This window comes from Homalodisca vitripennis, chromosome 3 (assembly GCF_021130785.1).
Source record: "Homalodisca vitripennis isolate AUS2020 chromosome 3, UT_GWSS_2.1, whole genome shotgun sequence".
NCBI lineage: Eukaryota > Metazoa > Arthropoda > Insecta > Hemiptera > Cicadellidae > Homalodisca > Homalodisca vitripennis.
Window position 1 is genome coordinate 141,268,254 of NC_060209.1, and position 20,462 is coordinate 141,288,715.

The following is a 20,462-nucleotide window of genomic DNA, read 5'->3' on the forward strand; positions in this document are numbered from 1 at the left end:
AAAGCACATGAATGATTGAATACTGACAGTGGGATTTACCAAATACCATTTGTGCGGTACATAACAAACTAGTGCGTTTGTTAACCATTAGAAATTGGAGTTCAAGTAATTTATACTGTTGAACTATAGTTAACAATACTAGAAATATATAAGTACATCGAAATGTAGCGGTGACTGGAGATGGTTAGTCGGAAGTTGTCACAAGCAAATACACAAGAATGAACAGTGACTACCGGTGGCTAGGTGAAAAGTGTGCAAGCAAGTACAAAGGCATTAACGGTGACTGGTGGGGGTTAGTCGAAAGGTGTCGTAAGCTAGTACAAAGGTATATAACTGCGACTGGTGGGGGCTAGTCGAAAGGTGTCGTAAGTAAGTAATAGTACAAAGGTATATAACGGTGACTGGTGGGAGCTAGTCGAAAGGTGTCGTAAGCAAGTACAAAGGTATATAACTGTGACTGGTGGGGGTTAGTCGAAAGGTGTCGTTAAGCAAGTACAAAGGTATGAACGGGGGCTGCTGGTAGCTAGTGAAAGGTGTCGTAAGCAAGTACAAAGGTATATAACTGTAACTGGTGGGGGCTAGTCGAAAGGTGTCGTAAGCAAGTACAAAGGTATATAACTGCGACTGGTGGGGGCTAGTCGAAAGGTGTCGTAAGCAAGTACAAAGGTATATAACTGTGACTGGTGGAGGTTAGTCGAAAGGTGTCGAAAGCAAGTTCAAAGGTATGAACTGCTGGTAGCTAGGTGAAAGGTTTTGCAAGGAATTACACAGTAAACAGTATTTTCCCAGACATTTGCCATATTTCAGTAATATAAAACACCAGTAACTCTACGTTTCGAGGTCTGCAATCTGGCTTCTTCTTTCTGTGTGGATTAATAACGTAAAACATAACTACAATATGTAGGTTCAAATAAACAAATCATAACACATGGTTGCCACCCTCATAACAGAGAAATGCTGTTGTATGTCAACCCATGCATACTGTAAAACAAAGCGGTCTAATTTTGAGGCAGTACAAAGGCATGTAGCGGTGACTGGAGGCAGTTAGTTGGAATGCAAGTTCGGCGAAGCTGTGACAGGTATGGGACGGATGTCGGCAACGTGTGATCATTGTACAATACCGCCGCCAGTCGATAACACTGTATCTGCGAGACTTCCTGAGAGATATGTGACCCGCGTGTCACATCGGTACATAGCTCGCATTTCTGTAACTATGCACATCGTATGGTATGCTAAATACGTACATGGTTGTCCTTTATTTGGTCAACCCTGATCCAGCGCTCAGATTTACAACGACATTGGTAATGTAGAGTCAGAACATCAGCATTTTTTATGAATTTACCATTGTTACCTATTAGTCACTAAACTTCCCCTCTTCCATGATTAGATCACTAAAACAGATCTCATACAAATTTTAAAACGATCGCAATCTGTAATTCCCAAAAGGAGCAATAAAACATATTTATTACTCTCCACAAATAATCCCTACAGACAAAGAGAACTGATTCTCCAAAGACAAATTGAGGACAATAGAAAATTCTTATGATGGCACCGTAAGTAATCCCTCTAAATCCTAAACCACCATTGAACAGCCATCCCCTTCAGTACAGATTAACAGAATAAATCCCGTGCTGGCGGCTTGAAGGAGACGGACTGAAGGATGATTTCGTAATTCCATTACAAACCGCGTGCGTGAGGACTGCTCAATCCGTAGCCCCGACATATGTGACATTTCAGCACGGCAGTGAACGGGTTGATAAAAATCTACAAGTGACAGTGGTATTATATGTTATAACGATTATATTATATCCTTAAAATACGACCGCGTTCAACCACATTGTAGATTATTACGCACGTAAAAATATCATTGAAAATGCCATATTCATGACATTTAATAAGTATTGTAAAATACAAGCATTTTGTTGTACTTAATCATGACAAAAGTATTTACGCGACAAAGGATCACTAACAATACTAACACTTTACATTTGTACAAGTTATTGCTATAATAAGAAAAGGAATAGCTTTAAAACTAAGCAGTGTATTGCGATACAACACTTTCGATTATAAATTTTTCTTTAATTCCCACAAAATAATTACTCGCATAAATTGACAATCATGAATTATAATTGTTAATTAGCAGAGGTTAATTCAACATTTCGTATTGCAATAGTGTTCGTAACCACAAGTAGGTTACTATATTTCCCCAGAGATGCATATGCGGTCAGGGGCTTAAATGAATTACAAATGAGGCATGAGCACAGGGAGACCTGCAGTCTAGTGCGGAACTTAAATGCAGGACAACCTGATCATTTCATGCTAAATAATGATCAAAGTTAAAGTGCATGAAAGTTACCAATAAATTGTAGTACAAAGTCATTAAAGTCATCGTGTAATGGATATAATAAAGTAGGAACTAGCATTTTACAACTACTAAACACAGTCTTTTCAATGTTGTAATCTTTATACAGTTTCAGATTGAGTTTATCGTAAAATTACAGTGCAAATTTGAGGTGAGGTGCCACGTGTATCAGACGACACCCAATAACTCATCCTGTCATGTCCGGATTATCCAGCAGGTAGCCGCGGCCTTACATTCTCTAGGCCGAGCCGCGTTACAGGCCTACCATCCTGTCATGTCCGGATTATCCAGCAGGTAGCCGCGGCCTTACATTCTCTAGGCCGAGCCGCGTTACAGGCCTACCATCCTGTCATGTACGGATTATCCAGCAGGTAGCCGCGGCCTTACATTCTCTAGGCCGAGCCGCGTTACAGGCCTACCATCCTGTCATGTCCGGATTATCCAGCAGGTAGCCGCGGCCTTACATTCTCTAGGCCGAGCCGCGTTACAGGCCTACCATCCTGTCATGTCCGGATTATCCAGCAGGTAGCCGCGGCCTTACATTCTCTAGGCCGAGCCGCGTTACAGGCCTACCATCCTGTCATGTACGGATTATCCAGCAGGTAGCCGCGGCCTTACATTCTCTAGGCCGAGCCGCGTTACAGGCCTACCATCCTGTCATGTCCGGATTATCCAGCAGGTAGCCGCGGCCTTACATTCTCTAGGCCGAGCCGCGTTACAGGCCTACCATCCTGTCATGTCCGGATTATCCAGCAGGTAGCCGCGGCCTTACATTCTCTAGGCCGAGCCGCGTTACAGGCCTACCATCCTGTCATGTACGGATTATCCAGCAGGTAGCCGCGGCCTTACATTCTCTAGGCCGAGCCGCGTTACAGGCCTACCATCCTGTCATGTCCGGATTATCCAGCAGGTAGCCGCGGCCTTACATTCTCTAGGCCGAGCCGCGTTACAGGCCTACCATCCTGTCATGTCCGGATTATCCAGCAGGTAGCCGCGGCCTTACATTCTCTAGGCCGAGCCGCGTTACAGGCCTACCATCCTGTCATGTCCGGATTATCCAGCAGGTAGCCGCGGCCTTACATTCTCTAGGCCGAGCCGCGTTACAGGCCTACCATCCTGTCATGTCCGGATTATCCAGCAGGTAGCCGCGGCCTTACATTCTCTAGGCCGAGCCGCGTTACAGGCCTACCATCCTGTCATGTCCGGATTATCCAGCAGGTAGCCGCGGCCTTACATTCTCTAGGCCGAGCCGCGTTACAGGCCTACCATCCTGTCATGTCCGGATTATCCAGCAGGTAGCCGCGGCCTTACATTCTCTAGGCCGAGCCGCGTTACAGGCCTACCATCCTGTCATGTCCGGATTATCCAGCAGGTAGCCGCGGCCTTACATTCTCTGGGCCGAGCCGCGTTACAGGCCTACCATCATGTCATGGCCCAGGATAGCTTACCTCTGGGGCAGTTGTTCGTCGTCCGTTTGTCTTAGTACAAGGCCTTAAAGTACTAATTTGTGGGCCTCAAAAGATCAAAACTCAGTCTATCTATCTATGCAACAACTATTTATAGGAGAATCACAGAGGCTGTAAAAAGTATATAATAATTAGTATATAGCTTTCTCTTTGTTGAAGGTAGTACTCGACTGCTTTTGGAATCAAAAGGTTAAATGGAAGTTGAACCCTCTGCTTGTCCACCGGTACGACAACTCCTTCGTTCGTTTCATACGTTCTGTCAGGTTCTTTGGTACTTCGTTATATTGGTTTAGTTGTATCATTCCTACCAATAAAAACTTTGACACCGAACACCGCAATATTCACAGTTCGTGGCCGACCACACAGTGTTAATATAACACATGTTAGCGAATGTATTAAATAGCTACACTACTTTAACTATTTTTTTACGATGTTATCGCTTTCCTTACCTAGCACCGCGGTGTCTAAGATTACGAGAAAACCACATAGTGCTACCATACCTATGGTATTGAAGGTATTATATGTCAATACTTATAGTACACAACATATGTAAACGCTACTGTAACTATAGTAAACAATATAAACACTGACTACAGAGCGGACGCGACTCTGTATCTAATGTAACGAGTCAACGACAGAGTGCAGCTTTAGTAGCGGACATGGTATACAGTAAATCAACACTACTGAAACTTTAGTAAACCATGTTAACACTGTGACTACTGAGCGGGGCCGCCGCAGAGTCTAATGTTACGAGTCAACGACTGAGTGTAGCTTACAACCTTTGTTGCGAACATATTATACACTGTATCAACACTACTGAAACTTTAGTAAACAATGTTAACACTTTGACTACTGAGCGGGGCCGCCGCAGAGTCTAATGTTACGAGTCAACGACTGAGTGTAGCTTACAACCTTTGTTGCGTACATATTATACACTATATCAACAATACTGAAACTTTAGTAAACAATGTTAACACTTTGACTACTGAGCGGGGCCGCCGCAGAGTCTAATGTTACGAGTCAACGACTGAGTGTAGCTTACAACCTTTGTTGCGAACATATTATACACTGTATCAACACTACTGAAACTTTAGTAAACAATGTTAACACTTTGACTACTGAGCGGGGCCGCCGCAGAGTCTAATGTTACGAGTCAACGACTGAGTGTAGCTTACAACCTTTGTTGCGAACATATTATACACTGTATCAACACTACTGAAACTTTAGTAAACAATGTTAACACTTTGACTACTGAGCGGGGTTGCCGCAGAGTCTAATGTTACGAGTCAACGACTGAGTGTAGCTTACAACCTTTGTTGCGAACATATTATACACTGTATCAACACTACTGAAACTTTAGTAAACAATGTTAACACTTTGACTACTGAGCGGGGCCGCCGCAGAGTCTAATGTTACGAGTCAACGACTGAGTGTAGCTTACAACCTTTGTTGCGAACATATTATACACTGTATCAACACTACTGAAACTTTAGTAAACAATGTTAACACTTTGACTACTGAGCGGTACCGCCTCAATCAAATCAAATCAAATCAGTTCTTTGATTAATGTCAATGTCTAATGTTTCGTGTCAACGACTGAGTGTAGCTTACAACCTTTGTTGCGAACATATTATACACTGTATCAACACTACTGAAACTTTAGTAAACAATGTTAACACTTTGACTACTGAGCGGTACCGCCTCAATGTCTAATGTTTCGTGTCAACGACTGAGTGTAGCTTACAATCTTTGTTTGCGAACATATTATACACTATATCAACAATACTGAAAACTTTAGTAAACAATGTTAACACTTTGACTACTGAGCGGTACCGCCTCAATGTCTAATGTTTCGTGTCAACGACTGAGTGTAGCTTACAACCTTTGTTGCGAACATATTATACACTATATCAACAATACTGAAACTTTAGTAAACAATGTTAACACTTTGACTACTGAGCGGTACCGCCTCAATGTCTAATGTTTCGTGTCAACGACTGAGTGTAGCTTACAACCTTTGTTGCGAACATATTATACACTGTATCAACACTACTGAAACTTTAGTAAACCATGTTAACACTGTGACTACTGAGCGGGGCCGCCGCAGAGTCTAATGTTACGAGTCAACGACTGAGTGTAGCTTACAACCTTTGTTGCGAACATGTTATACACTGTATCAACACTACTGAAACTTTATTAAACCATGTTAACGCTTTGACTACTGAGCGGGGCCGCCGCAGAGTCTAATGTTACGAGTCAACGACTGAGTATAGCTTATAACCTTTGTACCGAACATGTTATACAGTGTAACAAACTACAAACTACAATGAAACTATAGTATACAATGTTAACAACCAAAACTATACTTATAACCTAGGATACAAACTCAGAAACGTATAACACTAAGAATATAATTTTCGGGTTTCGTTCAATAAATTAAAAATTTAACGAGGCAGTATGGTTTAAAGTCTAGCCAGCAAAAGAGATTTTCTTGTCAAAAAAGGCGATAACCAATAAGCTTGCACAAAACAATGAACCCCCCTGTCCCAGTCCTCGCGACACAATAGGATTACCTCGGGATTGGCACTCTGGAACACCACAATCCGCTGCAAAATCTGGAACAGCATTGTTCTACAATATTATTGTTTAAAATTTTAATGGAACGTTTGCTTAAATCGCTTTCTTTTGTGTGTTATTTAAATGTGACCAATGTGTAAAAATACGACATAATTTCGTTTACCAAAACTTTGACGTGTTTGGTTTTCATAGCAACTCATTTATTTTTTTCCAATTATGTATATATTTATGGACTAACAATTTTTTATACGACATTCACAAGTTGTAGTATTAGTGTTGTCTAAAATCGTAAAAAATGCCCAATGTCTAAATTTCAAATAATCACGAAACAGCTTCTATTAAAATTTTACGTTATACAACTAGTATTATCATCCTACAATTACGATGTAATTAACGTACAAGCCACAAATTAAAGTAAACGAAGTTTCTGAACCTACTCTTGGATAAAAAAAGTATAAAAATTTTGACACCCAAGACAATCAGCTGACCTTGACTACACCCTGGGCAGTCTGATGTTTGCGTTTTTGCGTTCAAACGAGCAGGCACCGGCCGCGGTATATTAGCAAAACCTGCTCAATAAATTTGGTCCTAAAAACGAAACATTTTAAATAGAGGTTTAGAACAAAATTTAAACGTCCAAAATAATACTATACCTTTGCATGGTAGATCTTTTCCTAAGTAACCAATACTTAACGCCAAGAACTGATCAAAAATATTTTAGACAATTTTAATACTTGATTTATTAGCAAGAAATCGGTATATTCGCCCAAGTACGGAACTACAAACTTGGAGCCCGAGGCAATTCAGCGAAGCATTAACCGCAAACCGCATATAATTTAGGTATCCATGGGTGGTTGGAAGCGGCTTACAGACAGTCTCGGGGGATGTTTATCGCCGCAAATTGATTGGTTTCGCAGGCAAGGGACGAGCAGAGCACATGTGAGAGCATTGGTGCGAGATTAGACTGCCATTGTGAGTGGACCACTTAGACAATGCCAATGCTACAATGGCGGTCTCGATCAAAGCGACGATGTCTCATGTCACGTTCATTTTTTCCCCACTGTTAATCCTATTTTACACCAGGGTCAGAATACTGCTTGTAATTCAAAAAATGCGACAGAGGCAAGAGCAGTGAACTCAAATAAGAACAAGAGACGAAGGTATACGAGAATATCGCCATTTACACAATAAGCTCCTCCGAGGCCAAAAAGACGCGAAGGGTACTTTGTGCACGGGCTATTCATCAGTCAACGACCTCATTCAGACACCTTACCTGTCCTTCCGTGAATAGACATTCTATGCCATTCGCCCGTAAAAGCCTGTACGGTTTTACAGGCAATATTTCAAGATTTCTAACGGGAGTTTCTATTCAAACTTGTATGGAATACGAACATTAGTTGGATGAAGAATAACAAGTGTAACTGGTACTCTTGACTACAACGACAGTTTATTAAGGCAATTTAATAACGTAAAGTTACGTTTGAAAACAACATCCCCCTTTGTCCGTAGCGTTTCCGAACAATTCAAGAGGATTTCTAGGTTTGGACATAACTTACAGGACAAGCATCCATAACTTAGCGCATGCGCTTCGATCATCTTCAAACAAACTATTCAAACACAGATCCAATACAATGCTGACACCAGTCCGGTGTGAATGGACTCCATAAAATATAAGGTCATATGTGATAACCTTGGTGTGAAAAGGCGTCAAAGGTCCTGACTCGCCCTAAAGGTGATAAAAGCACCGGACGGAATGGACCCTAAAACGCTATAAGAGAAAACAGCTATGTAGGATGTAGTTTACTTTTATTATACTAAATTAAAAAAAGATTTAATGTTTACAGAAAATATAGAAATACTCAATCTGAAATTCTTTGCAAGGCCATTAAAATGTCTAATCAAATGCTAGATTTTCCTTATTTTATTTAATCTCTTATCTTTCCAATGATAAGACAAAGTTTAATTGTTGGTAGCTTGCAGCTAAAATTAGGGGAACGAATGCTGATTTGTTGCAAGTTGAACCCAACAAGATATAATTAGGTTCACTTAGCAGCGACTTCGCAGACTAAAACATGGCAGTGGGAGCGCCCTCCAGTCGGACACAACAAAGAGATAGCACAGCCTCTCCATCCATTTATCATTGAACATTATGGTTGGCGCAACTGTTGTTAATGACATCTTTACTGAGAGTTACAGAGCCGCTCGAGATCGGCAAATATATGTATTGTAGGCTACCACTATTGAGTCAGAGAGGAATATATCTGCAACTCGCACATCAAGTGCTTTTGTTTCGTATGTTTTCGCCTTGTTTCCTCTCACCAATTTAAGTCTCAAAAGATATTCATTGTCTCACCCCCTTCTCCTACATAAAGTCTTCTGCCCATACGTTCCTTACACAACAGTTGGACACTACCGAACCATAGGAGGCCTTGATAAGCGTGTATGCTTCTCATAAACAACCCTGTTTGACTGACGGCACCCTACAGAGCTAGAGCTGGCGGCCTACATTATATTACAGACCATTATGTTGCGTACGTCCCTAATATTATGCATCTAGACACATTCTCCCCTATGGTAGCGCACGCGCCCGTAATTCTTGTTGTGGTTTCAATTACTACCGTGCTACCCATTGTGTCGCTTTCCTCCCCTCTTCCCCTGTCGTAGGCTGCGTGCAGACAATGCATAAAAGTACCTACTTCGTTTATTCAATTTCCTCTGGCGAGAAGTCCTAAATCTCTAATCAAGTGATGCAATTAAAAGTCAATGTTTACATTTCATCAGTAAATCTTGTTCAATACATTTCTAAAAAATATAGTAAAATGTAATTTAACAAAGCAAAATAAAATAAGGAGAGGCGAACACGTACTCAACAAGGAATAAAAATAAATCATAGAAAATAACGCAAATGCAATAATAAATTTTGTACTACATACTAAAACATAAGAATTACTGTAAATTATGAAAGCAAGTGCAGGGTGTATGACTAAAAGCACAAATACATGTAAATCGTACTAACGGTAGTAATAAAATAAGACACTGTTACAATAATGAGACGCGAACTTTATTTCCAGCTTCAAACAGCATTGGCATAACGAAAGGGTTAATAACAATAGATTACCCGTTGTATTTTATCCGCAGTTCCGGAGCCAATAAAAGCGCTTGAGAGGGGGATTTTCGATGATCCAGCAATATTCACCCTCCAGGCACAAGTCTTGGGCATTCCTCCGTCCACGCCAGAAACACGTCATGCTTTTGTTAACTTCCCCTTAGATAGGCTGTACCAGTTAGTTTTTATTTATTAACAATTATTATAAATTAAGTACGTTCAAGTAGGGTTGATACAACAATAGCGAATTCCCTCTTGCAATTATGGTTGATCGATACATTTATAAACATAACGTTGGTCATCCTGATGCACTATATCTCACTGAAGGAAAGAAAGCAAGTATACAACCCCGTTGAGGATTCCGACGAGGGAAAATGACTGGTAGAATTGCTGATTGACCTTCATTGTATGTTGCCGCCACTGAGGGACCCGCCGAGAGATGAAGGAAAGGAGAACGGCACGTGAGAGGAATACGACCGGCCTGGACGAAGGTGTGGGTGGGGGGGGAAGGGTACAGAGCTACAAGAAGGGCGCCAAGCCGGTGCCCAAACAAAAGACAGGTAGTCAACCTGCCTTTTAGCAATGAATACAAACCTTATAAGAAGCGCAAAGCTTATGGAGAATAGTCTGCCAAGTTGGTTTCCCGCCAAAACGAGCTTAGCGCGTCCGCCGCTAGGAGCGCTTGTTTCCCCCTCTTTCCCTCTCGCTCTAGCTTGTGTTCTCTCTCTCCCTCTAACTGGCCGCGCGCTGTCTTCTCATTCGCTCCCGCTCTGTCTTCTGTCTCACTCTAGCTCGCCACGCCACGAGCGCCCTTCACGCTGCCTAGCGGTGGACGCGCTAAGCTTGCCAAATTCAAATAAAAATTGGCAGACTTTTTAACATTGGCTTTGCGCTTCTTATAAGGTTTGTATTCATTGCTTTTAGCGAGAAACGTATTGAAGAAGTGTAAAGAAAAGGTAGAAACTTCGTTTTAGGCTACCCAGTTAATGGCCATTGAAGTATTGAAGCAGGATAACATGAAGTCACCAAACAATTGTATAAACTCGCCACCCTAACCCCCATAAAATGATAAAATTCACTAACATATTTCTCATAACTTGTTTTAATACATAGTTTGCAGATTCATTAAGAGTGATGCTGAACTACGTCAAAAGGTTAATGTAATTTGTTGGTATACATACAAAAAGTAAGATTTCAAACTGGAATCAGTTATTATGTTCGGAATACTATTTTCATACGATTAATAAAACATTTTCTTCTAAAATAGAACATGATCGACTGACATGTGCTTATGTAAGAAAAGACGCTTGTATAAAATTAAGGGGCGAGTATTACACTCTCGAAGGGGTTCATCCCAAGAAGCCCAATTATGCGTCCACTCGTGGCTTAATCTGTTTTTATGACTGCGGCTCGGCGCCAGACCCTCCGTGGAACCTCCCCCGTCTTTATGAATCCGACATCCATTTCATCTCCCTCAAATACAAGTTTCTCTTCCCGACACCGCGGCCTGGCCCTGTTTTCATACTTCATCACTCAGGAAAGACCTTTATTGATTTAACATATAATGTTGGTGGCTGCTGGCTCCAGAGTGGAAACATACTCACAATCAGTCAATCGACTTGTAGTGGATCATAAGAGATTGAAATTGCTACAGAATATAAATCTGACTGCTACAAAACGACGCCGTTCCAGAACCTGACAGGGATGTACAGCATTTCTGTATATAATACCAGTTTAGTAATATTTACACTATACACCGAGATTTAAACTTAATTTATCCTCAATTATGAAACATTGGTGGGGATTCGTCCTCATTAAAACAGAGAACGGGATGTTGGATTAATTACAATGTATAATACAATGACAAATCTGGAACTAAACAAACAAAAAGACGTAGTTTACTGAGATCGATTTACTTCCGAGTTGTTCTTTAGGCACCCAACTGGACTATTTGAAATATTTCTGAAGTAAAGACAGTCAATTGCTAGGTTGCATCTTCCCGGTCGTTCGCTAAAACATTTATAAAATATATAAACAGTCACATGAACTATTAATTACTATTAGTGATGTATTTTAATTTAAACACTTTGAACGTAGAAATACCATTTTACTTATTTCATTCAGTAACATTGCATGAGCAGCTGAGTTATTTCAGTAACTTTTACTACTGTAGGTAGTTGTGTCACAGCAGTCACCGAGAGTAGCGCGTGCATCAAGTCAATACCTGGCAGTAACAGAAATATTTATAAAGGCATGTTCTTTTTATATTTGTGCAGAAATGTATAATGTGCCAACTAAATACACTAATATATTTATGGAATTTATTATGGAATATATTTAATATTTTATCAAGCAATTGTAATAATACATAATCAAATGTTTTTTGTTGTTGCTTATGCTGTTTTAAATAATTCATTGTATAAGAACTGACAAAACTCTTAGACCATAAAAAAATCTTATGTTTGTGTGCAAATCTTATGAATAGTTTTCAAACACTGCAAAACGCTTAAAATGTGTTTGATACTTTAATACTTTCATGTGGGAACCCCTGGCACGAGTGTGACGTAACAGCTAATTTGCTTGGCAGAGAAAGAATAAATACCCATATCTTATTTAAATATTAGGGAAATTCAAAATCACGCTTCTCACATTCACCAAAAAAATAAAACACATTTCATAATCTCAATGCACATTTACAAGTTGTCATAACATCTAATGAGTCCAGAACGTGGAAAAAACAAACATGAAAAAAAATAGCATCACAATTAAAGAAACCGCGAACCAAGAGAGGTGAGTTGTCAGCGACCACAATTATCGGAACAGTCACGTTCTGTGAAGTGTATGACTATAGTACATGGACTGCCCGCTATCGCCCATCAGCATTGCTACACTGACAGTGAGTCATAGCGTGCGACGTGCGACACTCGGTAGTCATTCTACCGCATTGCAATATCGCTGACTTTCGAGGTTTCATCGTTCATCGATAGTTTTTGGTTTGAAGTATAGACATATTGCTATTTTTTATGCCTTGTAAAATTGCCTTATATATAGTATTGCGTTATAAAAAACTCAATATTTCTATTTTAGTATTTACTTTTTATTTTTCAATTCATTTTAAAAAGTTTGCTACCTACCAAGCTTCTAGTTCTTGTTCCAATTCAGTGTATCAAATTAACCGATGTAACGGATTATCCGAGAATCCGACAGAATATAACGAAACAATTATCCACAGATGGACGACTCTCCTTTTGCCTTTTGAACACTAAATCAATCAATACAGTTGGTTCATCCTTGGACGAAGAGGAATCTATGAACCAAGTTTTAACTCTCTAGTACCTTATTAAGAGCTACGCACAGACTGACAACGACACGATTTTATGAAGGCACTGTCCTTAATCAATAATCTGTTGCTAACCTATTAAGGGGCAAACAAGGGTTCAAACGCAAATTTACACTGAGGCACAATTAACTGCCTAAGACACAAACACAAACAAATGTATCTAAGCACTCGTCCCCTATTACAACAGCCCTCTCTGTTAGCTTGATAATCCCTGCCCACGGCTATGAGGAACACAGGATAAACACGATAACTTGATTGTCTCTATATGCACCCTATTGTGACACCCCTGTGTGTATGTTGTAACTGTAGTAACTAACATACTACTAGAGATATAGTTATAGACTAAATTTAATCGCAGTTCAATAACATGTAGCAATACGAGTATAAGTGATCAGATTCATAGTAAGGTTTCCATTATTACCTTAAATATTATTTCCAATAATAACTGGCTGAGCCTTAGCGAAGTCTATTACTCGAGGGGCTGAAAAACAATTCATTCCTGGCCGTCTATCAGACCGCACGATGTCTCGAGAACAAACAGTTAAACAATTTCTATACAGGCAACACCAAGTTCGATGATGGTGGATACCACTGCATAGGATTTGGAAAAATTTTTATATTTGTGTTAAAAGTATCCATGATATGGTAACGAGGTAACAAAAAAAAATAAAATACATTTTCCAACAAACAAAGTACAATCATATGGCATCGTGACACAAGCAGGGTAAACTATTCATAGGATATAAAAATCATACATAGATTATTTTGCATCAAACTTCATTTCTAAATAGACACGAATGAGTTGTATGACGGGGTAAGTCCATCCGCGAGGTATAGCCGAGCGCCATTAGTCTTATAACTTAGTAGGCTGACGCAATTCCTATTTTGACTGCCAGAAGGACGTAACATTTCTATTCTATGTGATAGTATGTTCGTACACAGGAATGAAAATGAACTACGCTATGTAGTATTAGCATAGAGTATCATATAATATATAATGCGTTACTCTATGTAGACTGAAAATTTTGCCTGCACACTTATCGATATGACGTAATCCTATCGTGTTTAAAATTTCATATCATTCTGTTAAAAATGTATTAACCCAGTTTCGTTTCGTATATGACTTTCTTTAATCACTATGTAATTCATCATTTTTGTTATTCATTTTTAAAGATCAACAAACCAATGTAACGACTGTTTTTGTGTTTCCAATATTAATAAGAAAAAGGATTTGATGAAATATTGCATCAAGGAAATTCAAAAAATACGAACTTAAAAAAGAGAGGCAGCGGACATTACCTTGCAAGTTTCACGTGTCCAAGATATCTCGATGGCACTGACCACCGTCACTTAAGAGGTAAAAACTGTACCTATACTGCGTCCAATGATGTCACGTATAAGGCAAAATTAAATTATAACCTGTTAAATGTTGTTTTATATATAATCTCGCATCCTAATGTCTACATTCAGATAAACGTATCTAAAATGTAATAAATACGTATCGCTATTGTTAAAATCAGTTTTTAAATTATGTATTTTTATTATCAATCACTAGCCATATGTAAGTAGTTTTCCGTATAAACTGCAGCACAGAACACTTGGCAGCACAAGTCATGACAAGGTCGTGCCAATGTGCATTAATTACACCCACTGTAGCGCCATCCCAGTTGCCGCTCATCCTAAGTGTAAACATGTGGCCTCAACTGAGTTGAATTGAATTATAAATGACGCAAGAGGAAACGGAAACTAGGCATCAAGCGGTCGGGCGTGTGACACATAACGTGCGAAACACGCAAACTAACACAACTTTTTGTTACTGTACGTCTAACACCAAGTTATAATGTACAGGCTTAAAACGCAAGATCGTTATTATTAGACGGATTGAGCAAATGCCAATATTCAGTGATACAAATGTAATAGGTACGCTCTTCGTGGACGGAATAATTTAGAAGTTTACATAAACACCTAATATTTATTTCAAGAGGATTAAGTGGAACGGTACAGCTTATGAAAAAACGCTGTTGTAACCTTTTCTATCCTACTGTTTAAGAGAATTTTACATATTGTTGATTCGTGGGTTGGTATTACCGATTTTAAATGGTATTAATACATGAAAATCTAGTGTTGTTTATATTTTACAACAATCTTATCAAGACAAGAATAAATCCAGCAGTTTGTAGCTTAATTATTTCCTTAATTATAATTAGGATATTTAGACGTAGCATTTTTATGACATGAAGGACGCGAATTTTATGACAATAAATTACAACAGCCCAATTGTACGTCCATTTACGGCTCAACTATATAGGCTTACAACTGTAATTAGGCCTACCGCTATACTAAACAACCTAATCCGCTATTTGTAATCGCTTAATCTGGAATAGCACTCAATAGCAAGTTTGTGTACACAGCTTTTTTATTCATTTCATGTTCAAGGATCTTAAAATATTTTCATCTTCGAAAGGAAAGTAGTTTAAATACTCTTATGCTAGCATTTTCTCCGATAAATTGTAGATTTGACGTGTAAGGTTACGTGTGTGTATCAGCTGACAACCGATAAGTCACCCTGACACGTCAGCTGATCGCCCACCTGTTGTACTAATGGTACCCGCGGGCCCTGTCTGGGCTGGGCTCACCAGTTGGAGGCCATCGCCCTTCAATCGCACGGGATCTTCAGAGGGATGTTAGCCCTTGACAGGGTCGTTGACTGACCTGGAGAGGTCCTCGACACTTGAATGGAATGGACGATACATGGATAGCTTGTGGAATATTCATTTGGAAAAGGGGGCATTCAAAAAATATAAAGATGACACTTCTACGCAGAATCTCATTAATGTTTCCGAATATTTTTTCAGGTTTTTCCAATGAAAAATATCCTAGACAGTTCCAGAAACTCTGAGTTTTTAGTTTCATACATGGCATACAATAATAGCAATATGAGAAAATTTTAACAGCCAGGTGGTACCAATAGTGTTGCTCCTGAAAAGTAGTGCGGTATATATTATATTATTCAAATATAATTAGTTTATATATGAATCTCCAAAAAAAATGTTTCGTCTCCAGTGTATCAAACTTTTAAGATTTCAACATAGTTACCGTATAAATACGATCTTTTTGAGTCTTATTTATTGCTCAAAAAGTGATAATATTATTCAAATATAATTAGTTTATATATGAATCTCCAAAAAAAATGTTTCGTCTCCAGTGTATCAAACTTTTAAGATTTCAACATAGTTACCGTATAAATACGATCTTTTTGAGTCTTATTTATTTGTGTACTTACACGAATAAAACATGCCAGAAAAAATGAGTGAACAATTCAAATAATGCGTTATTAAACCTTAACATTACTACATGTTAATAAAAACAATATTTTTCCAAACTTTTTCTTTTTGGACGAGGCCTTTCGAAATCATAGGTTACATCATCAAGGGAAACCCACATATAAATCAACAATTTGGAAAAGTATTGTACTTATTAACATTTAGTAATATTTAAAACATTTCCAGCTGCTCAAAGAATTCAATAACATGAACATGATGGTTTCAAACACAGCTGCTTCATTAATAAAATAAAATAGTTTTCAGTTCAGTTAGGTCAAAAGGTTTAAATGGTTCATAGACATTTGTATTTTGATTCCTGATTCCTAGACACAAGTGTCTTGGCTCCAAAGCCAAAAACTTTAGTGTAACTAACACACCTGGTGTTCTCCGACCTTACACCATTCCCGAATCCTGAGATAAAAACGACTGGGACTGTCTCAGTCATTAACTCGCCCTCCCTCTCACATTCATCATCAACCCAGCCACTTGCATTCCCATATCGCTGTGGTGTCTCTCTTCCGCGGCCTTTGGAATCCCGAATCAATCGCCTTCCTCAACCTCACCCCCTCTACACCCACTTGGTTCTCCGGCACATGTCTCGACTGTGATTAGTATCTTTGAGCTTATTTATCAACCTTATCTACAGCAATGACTAAATAGTGTCCATGTAACGGATGCTTAGGCACGGCAAACTTATATATTACTTTATTGATGCATAAAAGCAAAGAAGTTTCCATTTAATATTTTTAACGAAATTATAAATGGGTTTCAGTAATATAAGAATAAATTTCTAAAGATATATAATGTTTCTTATTCTTACTAAATGTTAGATGGGCTAATGATTGTTCACCATTACCAATGGGTTTAGATTGAACTGTAAATGATTGCTGGGTGGCAAATATCGGGATGTGATTTAATTTATCAGACTAAATTAAACGCCACTGATCGTTCGTTGCTCCAATTACAAGAAAAATCGAGTTAACCAATAAACGATCAGACTATCAGTCGGTGGAGGTCGCAGCCTCCATTGCTTGTTATATCAAATATTCCTATTCTACCTAGTGTTTCAAAATTAAATAATTTCTCCATAAAAAATGTAACTTATTTTATTTACAAGAAATGAACATGCTCAATAAAGTTCTACCATTCAATGTAGGCGCTAGATGACAAAATATATAAATATATTAGTTTAAATTATTTTAGGGTAAAAATGCATTACTATATGAATTTTTATTTTGACGTTATAAACATTTTTTAACGTTTCTTAAAAGTATTATTCATAATTTTGCCTAACAAGCTCAAATAACCTACGCCTATTAACTTAATAATAATTGCATTTTATTATTATTGATACCCCAGTCAATGGACAGCATGTACATGTCTCTGATCAACTATCCTTTGGAATACTATACAATCGTTTTGTCCATTATTACATAATTTACTTAATTTCAATAGTTCGCCTGTACCCTCAATAGGATATTACAGTCTGTTTTGAGATTTAAAATGTATTTTGATGTATCAACACTAAACTATTCCGAAAAATGCAGCAACACTTAATTCTATTAATTTACTAGAAGACAAGTTTTATTACAGCATGGATTTCTTGATACGACAGATAGATTTCACATCTCTGCTCTTTGGGGCATACACATCTCACTTGGACACAAGACAGTCAAACGCCTTTAGCAGTTAGAAAACCCCTCTCCCACCCACACAAAGAAACAAGATTCTCCTCTGACAAAGGATTTGATAACTTTAGTATTAAACTGAACTGAACTTTTCTCACACACAAATATAGTTGTGTAACTTGAGAATAAATATTTTGTTTTGGCACTGACAAATTTAAAATGGTTACTTTTAGCAAACTTTAATATTGGCAAATTCTTAATGACTGTGAGCCTGACTGTGCCCCTTGAGTCGCGTCATGAAAAGTTTTTACAATATTCGAGCCATCTTAGTTTATGGTAGAATGTATTTATTAAAACAGGCTAGAACCACGAAAAAAACATTTTATTAACATATTATTTAAATATGTGGGAATTAAATAATGATAACTTTATTGGTTCATTCGCTATCTAATTGGATTATATATATATATCATGAGTTTGTTTAATTTTAGGAATGACAAATATGTAGATATCAAATAATAGATATAGATATCGCTAAAGACACAGGAAGTATAGTCTTATTTCTTGGAATTAGTATAAGCTATGAGAAACAAAGTACAGTTCAAATTCTACCCATCCAAAAACTGAATTAGGCTATGTATCCTTGAATTATATTGCAACCAAATCCTACATACCATATTGCATACAAGAAATTAATTATTTAATTCTTGAACTCTACATAACAAGTGTACTTACTACTACTGTGTGTTGACTTGAAATTTACAGGAAAGTATTCCGACTAGCAAATATAAGTTTATACATTTGCTAGTCGTTTTTACATAGTCAAAAAAGAATTTCTGCAAGAACCACATATTATTTTTTAAGAATTGTAGATTTTAAATCTGCAATATAAATAAAAAATAAAATAAAACTCTTTCAGAATACTGAAGATAATTAACTGTTATAACATAAAAAGTAAAATACACGACTTTTATGAAATACATAATATATAAATACAATAAATTTAAGTTTAGTTATGTTAGTTCGTTTTTAAACATTTAAACGAAGCTGTTTAATTCTGTTATTTATATAATCCATAATTACAGACTGGAGGTTAATTTAAAAACAATTTAAAAATATAGTCAATAAAATGTCAAAGATGACATCGTTCAACATTTATCATACCACTCTTGTAAAGTGTTTACCTGAGTCGAATATTTCAAATACGCGAATATTTACACTACGTTAATTGAAACTTCAAGCCCGAACCTACCTGATATAACAGCGAAGATTAAAACCACTTGGAACACTCCTATACTGTTGCCGCCCATTGTTGGTTGGTCCGTCAAGAACTTTCTAAAGTTTGAAAATCACAGAAAACCAGCACAATATATACAATAAATCGCACGCATACAACACACAAGTTTATCTGTACACTACTGAGCACTCATAGTCACAATATTTCGAGGAAAACTAATCGTCAACAAAGATCGAGGTCGATTGCACATCAACGAAACAAACCTTCCGAGCGCTTGACGACGACTGAAGTGCCGACCGTTGCGCGACCTGTGCGGCTGCGCTAGGAAATAGATCCCACTGCGGCGGAGGGGGGAGGCGGCACTTGAATAAAAACTCTAATAACAAAACAATGTAAACTGTGCAGTTATTTTTCATTCATTAGCTTCGGCACCATAGATTTCGTCAATTAGTTTCTATTGGCTGTACAATATTCCACCATTGAGGATAATAATTTGTTTGCTCTTTAGAAGTTTGGCCAGTAGCAGCTTCCGCGGAGTGACAACCTGTTTATTTCCCCTCTCACTCCCACAAGCTGTGGCGGGAGAGTCAAGGTCGTTTTTATTGTCAGCTGCACGAGTTGAACGCCACCGGACACCTAGCCGCCTCTCTCTCCTCTGCTGCACTAAAACTGCCTTAGACGAAATAATTCTGCTTTTGACAAAGGAATAAGAGCTGGAACAAAATAAAATTGTAATGTCAAACAACGACAAGAAACAATTTTTAAATCAATTCTACGCTGTTAAATGTTACTAGTAACTCCTTCAGTTTTGAACTGTATTTTCTACAATTTAAGTGTACAAATATATTCTTTTTCTTATACAATTTTAAGTTTATTTAGCCTCCCATAGGCCAACACCACCCCTAGTTCAATATGCATACACATGCATTATAGGCCTGTCAAATAAAAATACGCGGCTTGTGGAAACGATAGCTGTTCGTTCCTCAAAAGAGTCAAAAAAATTAAAATTAGTCTTGTTAAATTCATTTGTTACAATATTGTAGTCGTTTAATACGTAAAACATTTGTTTAAACTCGCCTATTCATGGGTTTTGAAAAATTGTTTTTGTACAAATGTGATGGGAATCCTGTACCTATTTCAAAAACTGACCATATTATATTAGTATTTCAGTTGAGCCGGAAGGCATTTTATGTAAAGTATCTTACTTAAATAACGGGTCCGCTGTTCCCTTCACAGAATAGCCCCAGACTTGATGTGATCGCTGTTACTTCCTGGCTTTTAAACACGCATTATTTAACATTTAATACAGTCACAGACTAAAGATACTTCTGTACAAATAGATTTAAATTTCTATACAAATATTTTTAGTCTGTGATACAGTGCACAAAAAAAGACTGTGATAAATTGAATCTTTTATTAATCA

At 38.0% G+C, this 20,462-nt stretch overlaps 1 protein-coding gene across 1 annotated transcript in view; it reads right to left on the reverse strand.

The window, feature by feature from the left end:
- LOC124357598 (fasciclin-2-like) overlaps nt 1–19,346 on the reverse strand; it is a 298,184-nt gene extending 278,838 nt beyond the window's left edge. The window contains 1 exon segment of the mRNA XM_046809520.1: nt 19,055–19,346. Coding sequence (XP_046665476.1) covers nt 19,055–19,112 — 58 coding nt within the window. The 5' untranslated portion in view covers nt 19,113–19,346.
- Between the last annotated feature and the right edge of the window lie 1,116 nt (nt 19,347–20,462).